The sequence below is a fragment of the Cucumis sativus genome, chromosome 3, assembly GCF_000004075.3.
Source record: "Cucumis sativus cultivar 9930 chromosome 3, Cucumber_9930_V3, whole genome shotgun sequence".
Lineage (NCBI taxonomy): Eukaryota > Viridiplantae > Streptophyta > Magnoliopsida > Cucurbitales > Cucurbitaceae > Cucumis > Cucumis sativus.
The window spans coordinates 7,501,144-7,518,047 of record NC_026657.2 but is presented as its reverse complement, the minus strand read 5'-3'; the positions used below and the strand labels follow the sequence as shown (position 1 = coordinate 7,518,047).

Below are 16,904 nucleotides of genomic sequence, written 5' to 3'. Positions count from 1 at the left end.
ATCGTTTCATAATTATTTCAATTGAAAATTAATATTTTGTACAAAAAAACAAAGTTAATGTATATCCGACACTTTAAAATTAAATTAAAACAAAATTTAAATCTTAAAAGTAAAATTATAATACTTTCAGATTAAAATCTAACCACCAAAGCTTTACATATATTTTTCTTAACAATTGCAATTTGATCAAATGCAAAGCATTCGTAGAAATAGCATAATAAAAAACAGTTTGTAAATATTACAAAATTTAGATATAAAATATATTGTTGATAGAAGTTTATCGATGATAAAATAGATTCTATAATCTTAAAAGTTTGTTATAATAATAACTATTAGCTCTAAAAATGCTTAATAAAAAAAATCCAAAAGTATAATATACGGACTAACATTTGATCTCAATAATAAAAATCCAAAATTATAATATACGGACTAACATTTGATCTCATCGTGTAAATACGACTTATATCTAAATGATTTAGAGCAAAGGCAAATGTAACTTGTAAGAACAAATAGTATTATTTAAGGATAATCCACACTTGGTCACAAAGGATTAAGACATTAGAAAACAAAGTTTGGATTTTAAAGCTTTTATAGTAACGACCGAAACGAGCCTAAATCAACTAGCTTCGTTAGCATTAAGAAAAGATAGAGTAATCCAATGGCAGAAGGCAAGATACTTTATTGTTCAGGTGGCAAAACAATTAGCTGGTTTAAGATGAGATCCGATATGGTCTTTCCATGGCGATCGATTCTCCGCGAGCAATTTACGCCACCATCAAGAATGTTACGAACAACAACATTCAAAGAATGAATACCTTTAACTTCGTATATTTCAACCTTCACATCTTCACTTACCCACTCGTTTCTCTTCTCATCAGCATTCGAAGAATGAAACCGAGTCGAATTATGCAGAACCGAGAGAACTCTCATAACCCATTCAGGCGTGATGATCATCTTCAATCGCTCAATATCAGAAGGACAATGAGGAATGAGAGAGAAGTTCAAGTCATTCCCTTTGTCTCCAGCTCTGCTATGGGCTACATTGTAAAGAGCAATCTCCTGGCCAGATGGAATAGGAGAATGACCCATTTCAGGTGGTAAGGAGCCTGTGCAAAGTTCGTCTGCATGATCAGATATCGGACATGGCAACGTTACTCGAGGCGAAGAACATGCCTCTGCTGGATCCTTTTGAAGATCTGTTGATTGGCTGTCTAATTTTACTGCTTCAGTGCATGTCACTTCTGTTTGCCAGAAAATATTTTCACGCCCAACCTAATTTGAAAACCATCAAGCGGAAAGGACGTTGAAGAATAAAGGGATAGATAAAAGCACATATGGAACAAAAGAACAGAGGCGAACTAGGTGCAAATGAAAATGAATACTGTTAATCCAAATATCAACTTAAGCGAGGGAGAAATAAAAGAGGTATTACCAGTTGTTTTTCAAGCACAATTTCTTTCTTGTAGCCAGTGCTGCAGTTCAAAATAGAACAGAAATCATGTCATCGTCAAGGAAAATGCATCAGCACAAAGATGGACCATAAAAATGATATTCACACAAGTTTCTGAAAGTTACAAGCTTCATATCTAGTAAAGACAAGTTTGAGGTTGAAACAAAAGCTACCGTCCAACTTCAAGTTTTATCCAAACGTTTCAACTAAGCCTGATGATCAATAAAAATGGTTTGGATGTTTGTTCTACTACGTAAATAAACATGGCTTTCTGTCCATATTACTCATTCAGTTTGTATAATGAACCTAATCTACCAGACATGAAAGGTATTTCCATTTGGAACCTGACATTTTGTGCGGAGGATTATTGTCAGGAAGAATGGACCTCACCCTTTTTGAGTGGGTCTCAGGTGGTAGGTTTAAGGCTTCTTGTAAAAGTCCTCAGTGTGCTAGTATTTCAAGCATTCCTATGTTCCAAAATCCAAAACCTTGTGTTTGCTCTGTTCCTTCAACTTTATCATGTGCTGGAATAGAGGTTGCATTCGGTGGCTTCTATTCTATCTTGTCCGATAGGCTTTCCTCTCTTTTCCTGGATTTTTGTCGCCCCTCAAAGACTTTGAGGCTGGTGAGATGGTCAAACTCCTTTCTGTTATTTCTAATAATTTTTGTGTGGGGAGAAAAAATTTTAAATCTTGAGTTCAGAAGCCCTTCTAAAAGGTTTTCCAATATATGTATTCTTCATATTCTTTGTGCCCCTTCTCCCCCTCAGAGCACCCTTAAATTTTACTCTCCTTGGAAGGTTAAAATTCCTAAGAAATGAAATTGTTCGCCTTCCAAGCTTTGCTTGAGAAAGTGAACACTAAAGAAAGTACCCAGAAGCTTTCCTCCATGATGTTATGACCTCAATGGTAGGAGACAGGAGGAGGACCTTGATCACTTGCTTTAGGTTGTGATTTCTTCTGCTTAGTGAAATCGGTTCTTTAAGTCTTTTAGCGGGTTGCATCGAATCATAATAGAAGGTGTTGTTCAATGTTTGAGGAGGCGCTCTTGATTCCTCCCTTCCATGACAAAGGGAGGGATCTTTGGCAATCTTATTTCTTTGCTTTGTTGTGGAGCCATTTAGCTTGAGAGGTAGAAGTTTTCGTGAGGTAGAGAGGTTGGGGTGGATATTTGGCATCTGGTTAGATTTAATTCTTAAATATTTGGCATTGGTGATTAGGTGGTTTGTGTATAATATAGTATGGAAAATCCAGTTAGATAAATCAACCGTGAATATGAAGGAAATAACTATATAAACAAACTTCAGATAGTCACACTTAAGGAAAGGGCAATAATTATGAGTGTGCATCAACCTGATGCCGCCACCACCAGCTGGACCATTTGTGTATAAAGCTGTAAATTCTTTAACAAATAGGAGAGCGTGCTCCTTCTGCTCAAAGAGTCCATCCATGCGCAACCTAATATCTTCAACACAATTGCTACCATTGCTGGATGCTTTAAGGCTGTCAAGTCCAATTGTGTAAGAAACTATATGCCGATTAATACCAATCAACAGTTCTTCCATCCATGACCGAACCTGTAAAAGGAAAAACAAGAAAAGTGTGATAAAACCAGTCATGTTAAAGAGTCTTAATTTACTTAACCCTAATGGCTAGCACGGATAGTCATTTCAAGAAGCCAATATAAATCAAAATTATATAAAAGAGAAAAAAATAGACAAAGATAGAAAATTAGAGTGAAACAATGTGAAAGTTGGTTATTGAATTACCAGATATTCTGCAGCTTTAGCACGCAGAACACATTCACGTCCCCCATAGGAAATCTCTCCCCATCCTTTCCATCCACAGTCCTGATATGTCACATCCAGAATTAGCTTGTACAGATAGAAAATAAAAAGGAAGGTTCTTCTCCAGGGTAATATCCCATTCGCATTACTAAAAGCACTCTAATTGAGCAGAAGATGAATATGCAATATTGGCTTGGCTCTAATCATGCGTGGGGGACAAATATTATGCATGTTTTCCAGCTAGTCATCAAGAAAATTTAGGATTACCTGATAAGTTAGCTTTCCAAATTGGGAATTTTTTACTTGACTTGTGTGTAACTCCAAGCCTCCATCTACTTCTTTTGTTTTTTTATTTTTATTTTTAAAAAAAAATTGTAGATCTTCCTATTGTTCCTTTAGTTTATTTTAAACCAATCCATGTTCAAATTAAAGTTAACCTATTGATCATCCAGGTATTGTCACTCATAGATCTCAAAGCAAATGACTCATTTATCCATGTGTTAAAATGTTTAGACATACATGACAATAAATTTACTTAAAAAAAAACCTTTGGAGCCAACTGCAAGAGTTTCTCAGGCACCCCTTGAATAGACGGTTTTGCTCCGGAACATAAAACCCTAGAGCTGGATATAGAGCAAAACGAAACGTTGCTGAAGTCAACCACCTGCAATCATGGCCAGTTATATTTGTATTCAATCCAACAAAGTAGTCCTATAATACATCTGACTTACCAAATCAGGGGTGATATAAGCTGATGGATTGCCAATCTCATATAGAAGTTGTTCGGCACATGTACTGAAATTCAAAAGACCTCCACTCTCTTCTGGCTTGGCTACAGTTAACTTTCCATCACATTCAACTTCCGCATAAGGGAGTGATATATTCAGAAGCTGTTGGAAAGACATGCTCCTATATTTGTCTCCTGGGGAAGATGACATTTAAAGATAGTTTGAATCATAAAGTCAAACTACAACAATAAATTCCATGCTCCACCAACATAGAACTGGGGTTTGTGTGGGAATGAAGGAGAAGCAGACCTGGATGCATAAAGTATCCCCCTGTAAGTTGACAGCCACATTCCAGAAGATGACCAGCCAGTATTCCCTGAGCTAGCAATGGAAAATCATCCCAGTTCCAACCAAGTTCATAGACCTAAATGTATGCACATTGTTATGGAGTCATTGTCTGAGAAACACTGAAACAGCCTAACTAAAGAGTTAAAATTTATATTATGATAAATCATAGTTCATGATAGCATGAAGCATAAAGTCGACTACCAATCTGATCCCCATTAAGTTTACTATTTTCACTTAAAAAAATGAATACAATCTATCTCTCTAACATCCTTTATCTTTGCCCCGACTAAATATAATCCTAGATGTTTTTTTCAAAATAAAACATAAATGTTTAACAAATTCTAACAATATTTTTTTCTTTGGAAAAAAAGAAAAGAAGACATTTCTTTTATCACGATCAACTAGAGATATTTTCTATAACTCCTTGGTTGAACCCCAAGAAAGATGCTGAAATCTCAAAAACCAATAAAGCTTTCCCTTCCCTGAAGGAGGAACAAAGCAACTTCTCTAAAGTGATTGATATTCTCCTTAAAAACAGCATTGTTTCTAAAGGCAAAAAAGGTTGTATTGAAAAAAGAAACACAAGTATGAATGCCTCTAAAAGATCGTGCCAGTATCATGTAGAAATCACTTCCTACCATTGGAGCCAAAAATAGGGCAGCATCTGCAACACGTGAAGTAATTATGACATTTGGATGGTACTTTTCCAGACACTCAACAATAGGTGCTCCTCCCATATACGTGCTAATTCCTTTCATTGATCAACTCAACGATGAGCACACCTTTAGAAGACACCGTTAATGAACAAAAAAGAGAAACAAACTACCAGCATTGGTTGTAATTTATATTTTGTGAAGTCATGTTATACAATATCGATTATCAACTGGGAAAAAGAACTGAATTTTTCTCCCAATATGCAGGAGGGAATATCATCATTATTTTCAACTGACATTAAAGCTAAAAAGAAATGCACTTCGTAGGACCCTAAAACGGAGTCTACAATAAACAACAGTGTGTCAAACACGACTATTGTGATCAAAACTTGGTATGAGTACCAATACAAAATATTTAACTTACTTTTATAAACTTCTAAAAATAATAAAGAACAATTACCTGACTCTTTTACCGAACCCTCATAAGCAACTGCAACTGAAACATTCAGCCCCAGACTGCCTGCTACTTCTATAACATTTTGCTGAGCCGCAGGGGGGTCCACTAGCCAGGAAAAAAGAGAGATGATAGATAAGTAATAACCACCACCACCAGATCAAACCACCTCTCACAACTAAGCAGAATAAAAATTTGAAACTTATTTGGACTTTAACATCTTACTTGCACCCATGTTGGTAATTATGCAAATATTTCTCTTCATAGCCAAGGGAAGAAGCAATTTCATCCAATCTGCAACTATAGCAATTCAAATAATAGTCAAGAGCAAAGCATCGAGCTTGCAAAAACTTACCTGACAAGAGAGGTATTAGTGGACATAGAGTACAAGAAAATATCTACTGAGATTGAAGTTCAATAACTGATCATGAAGAGAACCTTCTTGGGTAAATTTCTAGTACATTTTTTTTTTCTTTTTCAACTCAATGATTCCCTTTTGCTCAACCCGTTACAGTTAGTAGACTATGTTACAACTAGAGGATAACTTCCGGGGAAACTAGAATATGTTAAGAATACAAGATAACTTCCAGGGCAATAACTTAACAAACAAGATAACTCAGTCAGTAACTAGCCATAAAAATCTGGCTAGCTTCCTGGCGGTTCAATAACATCAGATCCAGCAATTGAATGTGAAAAGAAGATGTCTAACCAGTGTATGAAATACCAATACAGTAAGGTAATTGATCTTTGCATCATTTCAAAATACTTTCTCCAATTTCTATTCTTTTTATATTGTGTATTTTGCAAAAATGTCCTTTCTCTTTTGAATAATTTTGACAATCTCCTACTCCTTGGTATATCTTGTTGGTTCTCTTCTAACTATCCACTAGTTTTTGCTTATTCAACTGTATGGATTTAAAGTAAACTTTGAACTAGAAACAAAAGCAAGATGAGGAGTCAGACTGCAATCTGAGTACGGCATAAACTAACAATCTTGTTGCACAAAAGATAGAACGAATTTTGACCAAAATCACAGTATCCAAATGTCAATGCATGAAAATGAGCTCAATGTTTTTAGAAATACTAATATACTTCTAACAAATCTAAGGAACCTTTTGCCAGCTTCATAACAAAGAGCTACCATCTCAACAATTTTAAGAACTTTCAAGTATGAATGTGAGAAAGAAATGATAAAAATATAATTGATAGAAAAATTGTAGGCTAAATATGATTATTAAACAAGGGCATACTCCTTGGATCGTAACCATCACCACCAGACAACATAACTTGATAGTGATCTGCCAGAGTGCGTTCTGCTAGGCATTCAAGTACAAGATAGTTTAGATTTTTGACCCTCTGAAGCAATTTAAGAGCCGCAGTTGGCCTATCGCCTCCAAATCCAGCACCGCAGCCAATGCACACCTTGTCTCTCTGTTTTTGAGGATTTACTCTCTGTAAATAGACACTGAAGCCTTAATTCTAACAATTATTTCATCAACTTGTTAACAAAAAAATTAATGAGAAATTAAGAATAGAATCCGAACCAGTTTAATTGTGCAGTCATGTATGTCAGCTTGACCATGCCCCTCCATTAGAACCTGATAACACAAGAGCAACTAATTCTTAATTCTTTTCAAGTGAAAACTTACATGATAAGTTTTTTCAAGGAAAAGAAAAAAAAAACAATCACATACCTCTTACAAATTAGTCTTTACTTACTTGTCACATTTCAAGATCACGTCACATCTCTAAGTAGAGATCTTCTACAATTCTATAGCTACCCCAAACTCTATTAACACATGTTTGAAAAGCACTCAACTTGTTTAAGTTCATGACGCAATCCATTAATCACCTGATATATATTATCAGATTTTGGATGTGATCGATCAAAAACTGTAAATTCATGAACCTCATTGTTGACCTCGATGGAACTAGCACCCGACGGTTTTTTAGTTCCAATACTCCGCATTCTCAACCTCGTGTTGGCAACGCAATTCCAGTCCCCTGCCGCAGCATAAATGTTAGACAACATGGAAAAATTACCCGAATCAGTCGGTTCCAGCTCAACCAAATGATCAAGAACCTCCCTCGCAAGTTCAACAGCATTATGCATGCGACATGCCCCCAAAAGGGTTCCCCAAATGATCGCATTTGGTGCCATTGGCATGTTGCGAATGAGCCTTATGGCTTCCTCAAGCCTTCCCTTGCGACCCAAAAGGTCTACCATGCAGCCATAATGCTCAACTTCAGGAACAAGGGTGTAGTCCCTTTCCATCGTAGAGAAGTAGCGAATGCCATCGTCGATCAATCCTGCATGCGTACAAGCACACAAGACTCCGATCATTGTAACTTTATTGGGTGAGAAACCCTCTTCTTTCATTCTTTTGAAAAGCTCAAGTGCTTTCACGCCATGTCCATGCATTGCAAGCCCTTGAAGCATAGCATTCCAAGACACAACATCTTTATTTTTTATGTCATTAAAAACATCATATGCAATATTCAACCTACCACATTTTGCATACATATCAACCAAAGCATTGGAGATTTCAGTAGTACATTTGAAATTATTGTTCTTAATAGAAGCATGTATTTTCTCACCAAGCCCAAGCAAACCAGACTCAGCACAAGCAGCCAAAATACTCATTACCGTCCCATTGTCCAACTTCAAGCAAGCCTTTTCCATTTGATCAAACAAGCTAATGGCCTCTCTAGCTAGCCCTTTCTCAGCAAACCCAGATACAATTATAGTCCAAGAAACCAAATTCTTCACTGGCATTTTATCGAACAACATCCGTGCCATCTCCATATCCCCTGCCTTGCAATACCCTAACACCATTGTTGACCAAGAGACAACATTCCTCTCAGGCATTTCATCAAACAATTTAAAGGCATCATCCATTTTGCCAACTTTAACGTACCCATCCAACATTGTGTTCCAACTAATACCATCCTTTTCGGGCATTTCATCAAACACCTTTCGAGCTTCTTCATACAACCCACCTTTCGCTAATCCAGAGATCATTGAATTCCATGACACAACATCCCTACGAGCCCCCATTGACACAAACAACTTCTTTGCTGCCGAAATTCCACAAGACCCACATTTGGAATATGAATCAATTAGAGAATTTGGCACGAATACATCCGACATGAACCCAAATTTCTCGATTTGGGCATGTACACTTTCAATAACAGGCAACCACACATTCCCTGTACAGACTTTCAAAAGAAACGGGAAAGTGAAATTATCGGCGTAGTGTCCATCACGTTGCATAGCAAAGAAAGTGGCAAAGGCTTGAGAGGGTTGGGAGTTATGGGAGTGGGCACGAATCATAGTGTTGTATAAGTGGACGTTTGGATATTGCACTTGATTGAAAGCATTAGTGGCAAGAAGCATTTGGCGACAGAGGGAGAAGGCAGATATGAGTTTGGGAACAACGAAGAGGTCGACGTGAAGATTGGATTTGAGGATTTGAGCGTGGAGTTGCTTTACTTGGTTGAGGTTTGTGCACTTGTGGAGATCTGAAAGCTTCTGCTCTAAGAGCTTTCGAGTGGAAAACCAAGACGGGGTTCGAATTGGGACGCTGCACATTTGCATGGCTTCACACGCAAAAATGGCAGACGGAAAATCTTTAGTCACGCCCTTTCCTGTTTTGCACAGAAAGAGGCAACTCGTAATTAGACAAGTAATCTGAACAAGCAGAGGGAGATTCCAAAGACATTCTCTATTTGAACAAAGAAGCCATTAGCTTTAAGTTGCAACTCAACCAAACGAGATGACAACGCCTTGTGCATTATCTTTAAGTTACATATTCCTCACTCATAGTACAAGTTTCTTCCAGTTACTCAACCAGTACGAAGCACCATGATCCATTTCCAAACCGAAAATAAGATTCTGAAGCTAGTTATCTAACTGTGCATGGTTTACGAATCAAAACAACACACCCAGAACCCAAACACAAGCACAATAAAAATCAATAAGTGCAGCAACAGCCAACAAGATGAAACATGATAGTTACCTTAAAGAACAGATTAATCTTCGATTGAAAGGATAATTGACAAAGCGCAATGCGTGGATTATGAACACCCGATTACCGCTCAGAGCCTGCCTTCGGGAAGAACGAGCTTTGCCTCCAATGAGAGTTTTGTTGCCCAGTCCTAACCTCAGTAGTCAGCGGAATGAACGATAATAATTTTGGCTAAATATCACTTTCTACAATCATATTTGTCAAAATAGCCTTGAATAGTAAATTTTCAATAGATGACTTTGTTGTTTCCAAAACTACCCTTTATTGATTTCATCTCCAATCTATTGTTATTTTTGCGCATTTCTTCTCGAAAATAGAAAAATTAATAAACTATTTACACTTAACAAAACATCTAATTTTATATGATTGATTGAGTATTATATTTGTAACTATTTTTCTTTTTTAGTTTGACTCTAATATCTATTTTTAATAATAAATAAACAAATTTATAATATCACCCATTCTAGAAAAATAAAAATTAGTAAAATTGTTTAAATAATACTTGTTGCATTGATGACCTAATTGGAATCCTATAATACATGATTGGGTGACACTCTAATTACTATGAATTTTCAACTAATTAATGAGTTAAACAAAATTAGTGTCTAAATGTTGAGATGTCAACTCACAAATTATGCAATTTATTATTCTAATTGTGGATTGTGGGTTATACGGTCATGTTTACAACCAAACAAAGCTATATGATTAGATGTGATATATTTGTTATCAGGTGTAATTTTGTTAGGATTGATCAAAACTATTTAACTATATTTGTAGTTGTTTTCACTGATTACAACTTGTTGGAATGAGGTGTGTATATACCTCTAAATTACATTTGATGTGACAGTCAATTGGAATGAATGTATCGCTTGCTTAAATTGAACGATATATAAGATCAACTTTATTGTAATTCAGTTTACAAATAAATTTGGATGAAAGCTTTTAAGGATTGATATATTTATCTAAATTATACATGATATTTGAAGAAATCGAACATTATAGTAATTGCTTGCTGAGCTATTTAAAATGATAGGAATAAGACAATAGTGAATGAGCAAACAACATATCTCTTTGTTAAATGCAAATTGACATTCATATATTATTACAGATAATTCATAAAACATCAATCCATGAATAAGAAACCTAGTCGACTAGAAAGTACTTAAACATACAAGGAATTCGAGAAAAAATATGGCAAAAACTCATTGGTGTCTTCTTCAAACTAAATGTTAACAAGACCTAAAAATACAACTTTTCCCCGTAATACGAGTGCAATAATTAGAGACTCGAGTGTAAGTTTTGTTGGTGTGGCTACTCGGTCGTTTGACATGTATTATGTTGCTACTGAGGAAATTATGACAATAAAAAATAGTTTTAAAAGTTGTCGTACACCGTGATACCAAAAAAGTTTATTGCTTAACTAATTTTTTATAAGCAACTAATATGATAAAAGAGGAGGAAGTTGGTTTTATGAATGTTGAATGTTGACCTAAAATGAATTGTAAACCAATAGTTCTTTGATAGTTGCCCCTACTTTGCCCGATATGTATTTTCAAAGGGAAAAAAAAGTAAAGAAGTTATCCTCGGAAACAAAAATATATATATGTATTTACAAAATATAGCAACTTTTTTTAATAATTATCGACAATTTGATGTAAGAATCTTTAATTTAGTATAATATTTGAATTAAAGATTACAAATGTCTCGAAATAATTGGTTAAATTAAGTATACTTTTGAGATAAGGGCTTTCTATCAAACTTCAAAATAGGGTTAGTTTCCAAAAGTAGAGCTAACTCAACAAATTATTTCGAGGAACATTTATCGAATTGCCTGACATTTAAACAAATTAACCCGCAAAGCTCGCAAGGAACTGATCGCAGGTCGTCACCAAGGTTTCTTCTTCTTTACTTCTTCCCGGCTTTGCTCGGCAGCTGCAGAGTGAACACAGCCATGGTGACGTCGCCGGTGGTGAACACGTATCCACTTTCCAGCTATACCTTCGGTACCAAAGAGCCGAAGCTCGAGAAGGACACCTCTGTCGCTGATCGTCTTGCTCGCATGAAAGTCAAGTACTGCCAATTTTCTTGATTCCTTAAACCCTAATATTTGTTGTTTCTCAACGTCTTGGGGTTTTGCTGTTCTTGAAAGTTAGGAACTATGGTGGTTTCGTGTTGTGGATTCATGGTCATTTTACATTTGATGTGTATATCACTACATTGAATCGTGGGAAATGATGTGTGTTTATGACTATCCTAGGCCATTTGTTGCAAGATTTGATCTTAGAGGGTTTTATGAAATTACATGACATGAAGTATAGAGCCGCGTATGTGACGTGTTTCTGATCTCAGGAAAACGACTGAGCCTGGAGGGCTTTTTTCCTTGGGGGTGGGGTGGATAATGTCGTGAATTTAAATTCTTCGAAACACAGTTTTGGATTGAATTGTATATGTATATCTTATTCAAGCCGTTGCTTCATTGGCGAGTTTAATGCATTATTGTCATTTTTTATTTTTTCATATTCCATTTACTGGCTTTGGAGAGGGGCGTTAAGTTGAATGAGTAACATGTACTGGTGTTTGGTTCACAGCTATATGAAGGAAGGCATGAGGACAAGTGTTGAAGCAATTCTGCTGGTTAGTATGTACCTTCTTCAAGTTTCATCTCAATGTACTCAGGGCCGTGCTTTGTTATTTCTTTCGTTTTTTTAAGTACCACTTAAATAGATCATTAGAACGTAGTGTTACTAGCTGGATGTCGGGGTATATGTCTCTGTTTCTTATAAAAAGAAAATATACTTTAACATTTTGAAGTTCTGTTTCTTATATAAAAGAAACATGTTGAATCCTTTATTCTCCTATTTGTTCTTTACCTGAGTGGTACGCATTGAATTGAAAGTCAAGGATGCTAGAAGTCTAAATTGGAAAATCGATCATTGTCATCTTTTAGATACAAAAAATAAGCATCCCATGAAATATTTGTATACTTTAACATGGGATCTCCCAGCTTGTATTTGATTCCCACTGGAAAATTTTGACGCTTAGGGGTGCCTCACTCTCTCTAAAGCTGGTAGGGTGACCCTTGCCCTCCCCAATCCCTCCCCAATAGCTTCCCTTGATATCACTTTCTCTCCTAAGAGCTCCGAAGAACATTACAATTTCTATGAAAATATTTGACAAAGATCGTGTGGGATGCTGGTGTAATGGTGGTTATGAGTGCAACAGTAACTTAGTCATATGAGCTTGGACAACACCCCCCTTTGCCCTTGGGGTTTGGGGGTGGGCTCTCTTGAACATTGAAATACCTCTCTTTTCACCAAATGGATTTGGAGATTTACTTTAGACAAGAGTTCGATGTGGCACAAGGAGATTTCTAACATTTATGGTGTCAAACTCATTGGTTGGATTATTGCTGACTTAAAAAAAGAAAAAAAGGAAACAATCCTTGAGTGGATATTTTAGGAATCTTTCTTTGCTTGTTTTTCCAAATTCAAGGGGAGTTATGGCAGAAACATTCACTTTTGGGATGATATTTGTGTCAACAAGATCCTTTGAAAGACTACTTATTCTAGCATGCACACTGTATCTTTTCAAAAGGAGGCCAATGTCTTTGATTCTTTGCACGGAAATTACTAGGTGTGTGGCTATGGCCTTAAATAGGGCTTTTAGATTGTGAGATGTATAGTTTATCATTATTATTAATTTTTAATTTTATATCTGTGAGTGTCCGGGTCAGCTAACGCACACCTCGATTAATCTCACTTGACCCTACAACGTTTGGGTGTCAAGGACACTTTTAAAATATCAAATCGTAGATAGTTGGTGCCCATCCTAGTTGTACTAATATATATATACACTAAAAAAATCCTAGGTAGGTGGCCAACATGAATTGAACCTGTGATCCTTTAGCCCTTCGGCTCTTTTATGTTCCTTCATCTACTTCTCGATTAACCCACAATGGTTGATTGTGAGATGGATAGCTGGGTTGGCCTTGTGGCAAACTTAACTCCATTTAGCTAGGAGAGGGCGTGAATTAGTTCTTTGGTACCTTGAAGGCTTTGGTATGTATTCTAGTAATTCGACCTTTCAAAACCTTGCTATGAATTGTCCTAGGGCCAATACGACTCTAACAAGTCGAATTTGGAAGCCTAAATCCCTGAAAAAGATCAAAATCTTCCCTTCATCCTTGGTTTTTAGAAGGCTGTCTCCTATGCCTTTGAGTTGTAGGATGTGCTTGCATATGGTGGAAAACCTTGATAAACTTTTACTCAATTGTTGAATTTTGTCTCAAGATAGTGGAGTTACTTGGTTAGGAATTTAGGTGTGTCTTCTTGTTTCCCTAAGGAAGTGGATGATTGGCTTATGGAAGGTATTCACACGTGTAACTTGAAAGGAAAAGCCAAGTTTTTCGAAGGCAATGCCTAGGGGTGAGCATCGATCAATTGGCATCAATTTTGGCCTCAATCAGTTTTGTTTGAATCAATGAGAGCTGTACTTTGCTAAGTAGAATGCTGGATATGATTACAGCCTACTGCTAGGTTTTCTAGTTGTTAACATTATAAGAAACGCCATCAAGATTAATCAATTGTAATGTGCTGATTATATCTCTATTGAATGTGGCTACTATAATACTGATGTTGAAGATTCTGAGTAAGGTGCTGTGCCATTTGAAGCCAGCATTAATCTGGAACGTTTGCTGCTATCTCAGTCGTGCTCCAGACCCTTGTTGGCAAGCTGGAGATTGACTAGGACTTCGATTACTTGTGATGTAGAAATATGGATTCAATCGGGGAGGTGAAATGCGACCAAGAGAGATAAGAATGCTGCTGGATGTCCTTAGATGTATATACAATCAATTGGAAATGGAGGGTCTCTAGAAGCTTGATTTTAAAAGAAGTCTGTTGAATGCTGAAATACAGGGGGCAAGCGGCCTGCAACCGACAGGCAGCTTAACCTTTCAAATTTTGATAAGAAAAAAACATGTTGATGAATCAAAAGGAGCCTAGAAACAGGAGGGTAAGCAGTACAGTCCCAAAGCTAAAGAGGTTTGCAGAATAGGACATCAATTATACAAGCCACACTAACAACAAACAACGTTCTTACAGTATAGCCCAGGGGATTGACACGCAGGATCCCACCCCACTTTGCACCCCTTAGACTTGTTTTTTAAGATACAATAGTTTCTCTCACCCTATAATTTCAAAATAGCGGTTTCAATAGAATTAGACAAGAGATTTCTAGTTTTCTGCCTTTTTTTTTTAGTGGGGCACTGAATGTTTTTTATAGTCATAAACACTCTCCTTAGTTGGTGCAATTTAGTAACTGGTATTCAACAATGCATCACTTTCTCTTTTCATATTTTCCCCTTTCAATTCCACAGGTGCAAGAACATAAACATCCCCATATTCTACTATTGCAAATAGGCAACACCTTCTGCAAGCTCCCTGGAGGACGGTTGAAGCCAGGAGAAAACGGTAAGATTTTATGTACAATTGAAGTCCCCCGACATCCCATTGAGTAAAATCTCTCTCTCATCTTTATTTTAACATCTGCAGAAATTGAAGGTTTAAAGAGGAAGCTCACAAGCAAACTGGGTGCAAATTCGCCCTCACTCCAGCCTGATTGGCAGGTTCAAATCATTTCTTCTATTTTATGTTCAAATTTATCTTCTGAAATTATATACGTTCCCACGGGGAATTAGCTTCTTCATTTCAAATTTCCTGCAGATTGGTGAATGTGTGGCGATTTGGTGGAGACCAAACTTTGAAACCGTCATGTATCCTTATTGCCCCCCTCATATTACGAAACCCAAGGTATGTGGATTCCTTCCCACCACAGTTTTTTTTTTTTGGGTGGTAACTTCGATCAAAGTTTAAATGATAGATATTTCTGGAAAACTTATATTAAAGAAAAGTTACTTAAATTAATAAAATAAACATTTTTCACTTCTCAAATAAATTAGAAAGGCTTATTGTTCATATCATCTAATGCACATCAACATTTTGTTACTTTAAATATGTTACGTCAATCTCTTATTGCTATAGTGGAAATGTTGTTTCGCCCCTTATGTATTGAGCTCTCGAGCATGTGAAGATATTATGTGTATGGAAATTTAATACCTTGACTTTGATAGGGAAGAATATAGGTACCATATATATATTAATACATATCTTTCTTTTTTAAATGGATTCTGCTTGTTGCTTTTTTCGACCTTCATTGTGTGTGAGGATTGTGGAAAATTCCCATAATTCACTATACAAGCTGATCATATGGCCTCCCTATTTTCCCGTTCCTTCCATTTTACTTCGATTAGGATTGTAGAGAGAGCAGAAATCCTATTAAAATAATCAGCTTTTTATCTTTCCTTTATTTTTTTTTTCATTTCCATACGGAAAAAGAGAAAATCTTAATCAAGGTTTTGGATAATCCAGGAATGCAAAAAGCTCTTCATTGTTCACTTGTCTGAAAGAGAGTACTTCGCCGTTCCTAAAAATTTGAAGCTGCTTGCAGTTCCGTTGTTTGAGCTCTATGACAATGTGCAGGTATGTTGCATTTTTTCTTAGTATAAACAAATTTAGTGCCTATTAATTATTTTATCGTGTTGGACAACGTTACCTGTTGATCTATAAGCAATTAGTGTGGTGAATATGCGGTCTGGTTGATATCAAGGGAAAAATAAATTGTAGATTGATTTTCTGGATGCTCGATGAAAATGATAGTTCCTGTAAATCCCATTAGCCTTTTATCATGCTATCTATAAGCTAAATATTAGTTTTCGGTTTTTCACACTTGATCACAGAGATATGGACCAGTTATCTCGACGATACCGCAGCAGCTTTCCAGGTTTCAGTTCAACATGATCACCACATGAGAGGTTACAGTACAAGAGCCCTTAAATTTGTAGCAGGAATTGACTTCAATTTGCTTGAGATAGTTAGAACTTAGAGGACATTATCATCAACCTTGCTTGAGATAGATTAGCATACTTGTGATAGACTTTCTTGTTCTCGACCTTTTCGTCGTTGATGTGTTTGCAAGGCAAAATTATGTTGTTGCTTCTAACAAGATCGGAAAAAATGAAGATTCAACTGAGTTTGTGTATCATTTTAGTGTGATAAAAGTTTTAGAAGTGTAATGTATGTCTATTGAATCAATTCTTAAAGCCAAAATCAGCATCGCTAAATGGTTATTGGCATGATCTTTTTGAGGTGTGGGAGGATCGAACCCGTATCCTCACTATTTTGTTGTGCACTCGTGCTAAAAACAAGGTTACTTGGACGTTTTGGTTTCGAGCTTCCAAGACAATGATAGTATTGGCTCTTTGTATATCTAGTTTAATGCTATTTCAATCATTTTGGAGGGATAATGTTGCTTCCTGTTTCTATCTCCCTTTTCTTTTCTTTTTTAATGTGAAAACGCGAGTAAATGAGAGGGAACAAACAAAATCAAGAACACATCAT

The 16,904-nt window shown here is 36.3% G+C and overlaps 3 protein-coding genes across 6 annotated transcripts; 1 reads left to right on the top strand and 2 right to left on the bottom strand.

Annotated features, from left to right (window-relative positions):
* Positions 1–404: 404 nt before the first annotated feature.
* On the bottom strand, positions 405–9,575 carry LOC101212841. Of its 4 annotated transcripts, none has more exons than XM_031882614.1 (13): positions 7,114–7,206; positions 6,964–7,017; positions 6,670–6,884; positions 5,645–5,719; positions 5,426–5,527; positions 4,951–5,063; positions 4,274–4,388; positions 3,968–4,158; positions 3,784–3,900; positions 3,219–3,299; positions 2,803–3,026; positions 1,433–1,472; positions 405–1,272 (listed from the first exon to the last, which is right to left on the bottom strand). In XM_031882614.1, the coding sequence occupies exons 2-13, from the start codon at positions 6,999–7,001 to the stop codon at positions 679–681; spliced, it is 1,905 nt and encodes a 634-aa protein (XP_031738474.1). In that variant the 5' UTR covers positions 7,002–7,017; positions 7,114–7,206; the 3' UTR covers positions 405–678. The 4 variants fall into 4 exon arrangements, with proteins under 4 accessions (XP_031738474.1, XP_011650759.1, XP_004134329.1 ...); XM_011652457.2 differs by lacking the exon at positions 7,114–7,206 and adding an exon at positions 9,439–9,575 and having other exon boundaries at positions 475–1,272; positions 6,670–6,871; XM_004134281.3 differs by having other exon boundaries at positions 475–1,272; positions 6,670–6,871; positions 7,114–7,339.
* On the bottom strand, positions 6,390–9,592 carry LOC116401641 (pentatricopeptide repeat-containing protein At3g29230). The gene is made up of 4 exons (XM_031882616.1): positions 9,439–9,592; positions 7,114–9,067; positions 6,964–7,017; positions 6,390–6,871 (listed from the first exon to the last, which is right to left on the bottom strand). Exon 2 carries the CDS (start codon positions 9,015–9,017, stop codon positions 7,212–7,214), a length of 1,806 nt encoding a protein of 601 aa, XP_031738476.1. The 5' UTR covers positions 9,018–9,067; positions 9,439–9,592; the 3' UTR covers positions 6,390–6,871; positions 6,964–7,017; positions 7,114–7,211.
* Positions 9,593–11,258: 1,666 nt separating this feature from the next.
* On the top strand, positions 11,259–16,807 carry LOC101204180 (pre-mRNA cleavage factor Im 25 kDa subunit 2). Its single transcript, XM_004133825.3, has 7 exons — positions 11,259–11,517; positions 12,036–12,081; positions 14,825–14,918; positions 15,000–15,073; positions 15,171–15,257; positions 15,876–15,986; positions 16,244–16,807. The coding sequence occupies exons 1-7, from the start codon at positions 11,399–11,401 to the stop codon at positions 16,313–16,315; spliced, it is 603 nt and encodes a 200-aa protein (XP_004133873.1). The 5' UTR covers positions 11,259–11,398; the 3' UTR covers positions 16,316–16,807.
* The last annotated feature ends 97 nt before the right edge of the window (positions 16,808–16,904 follow it).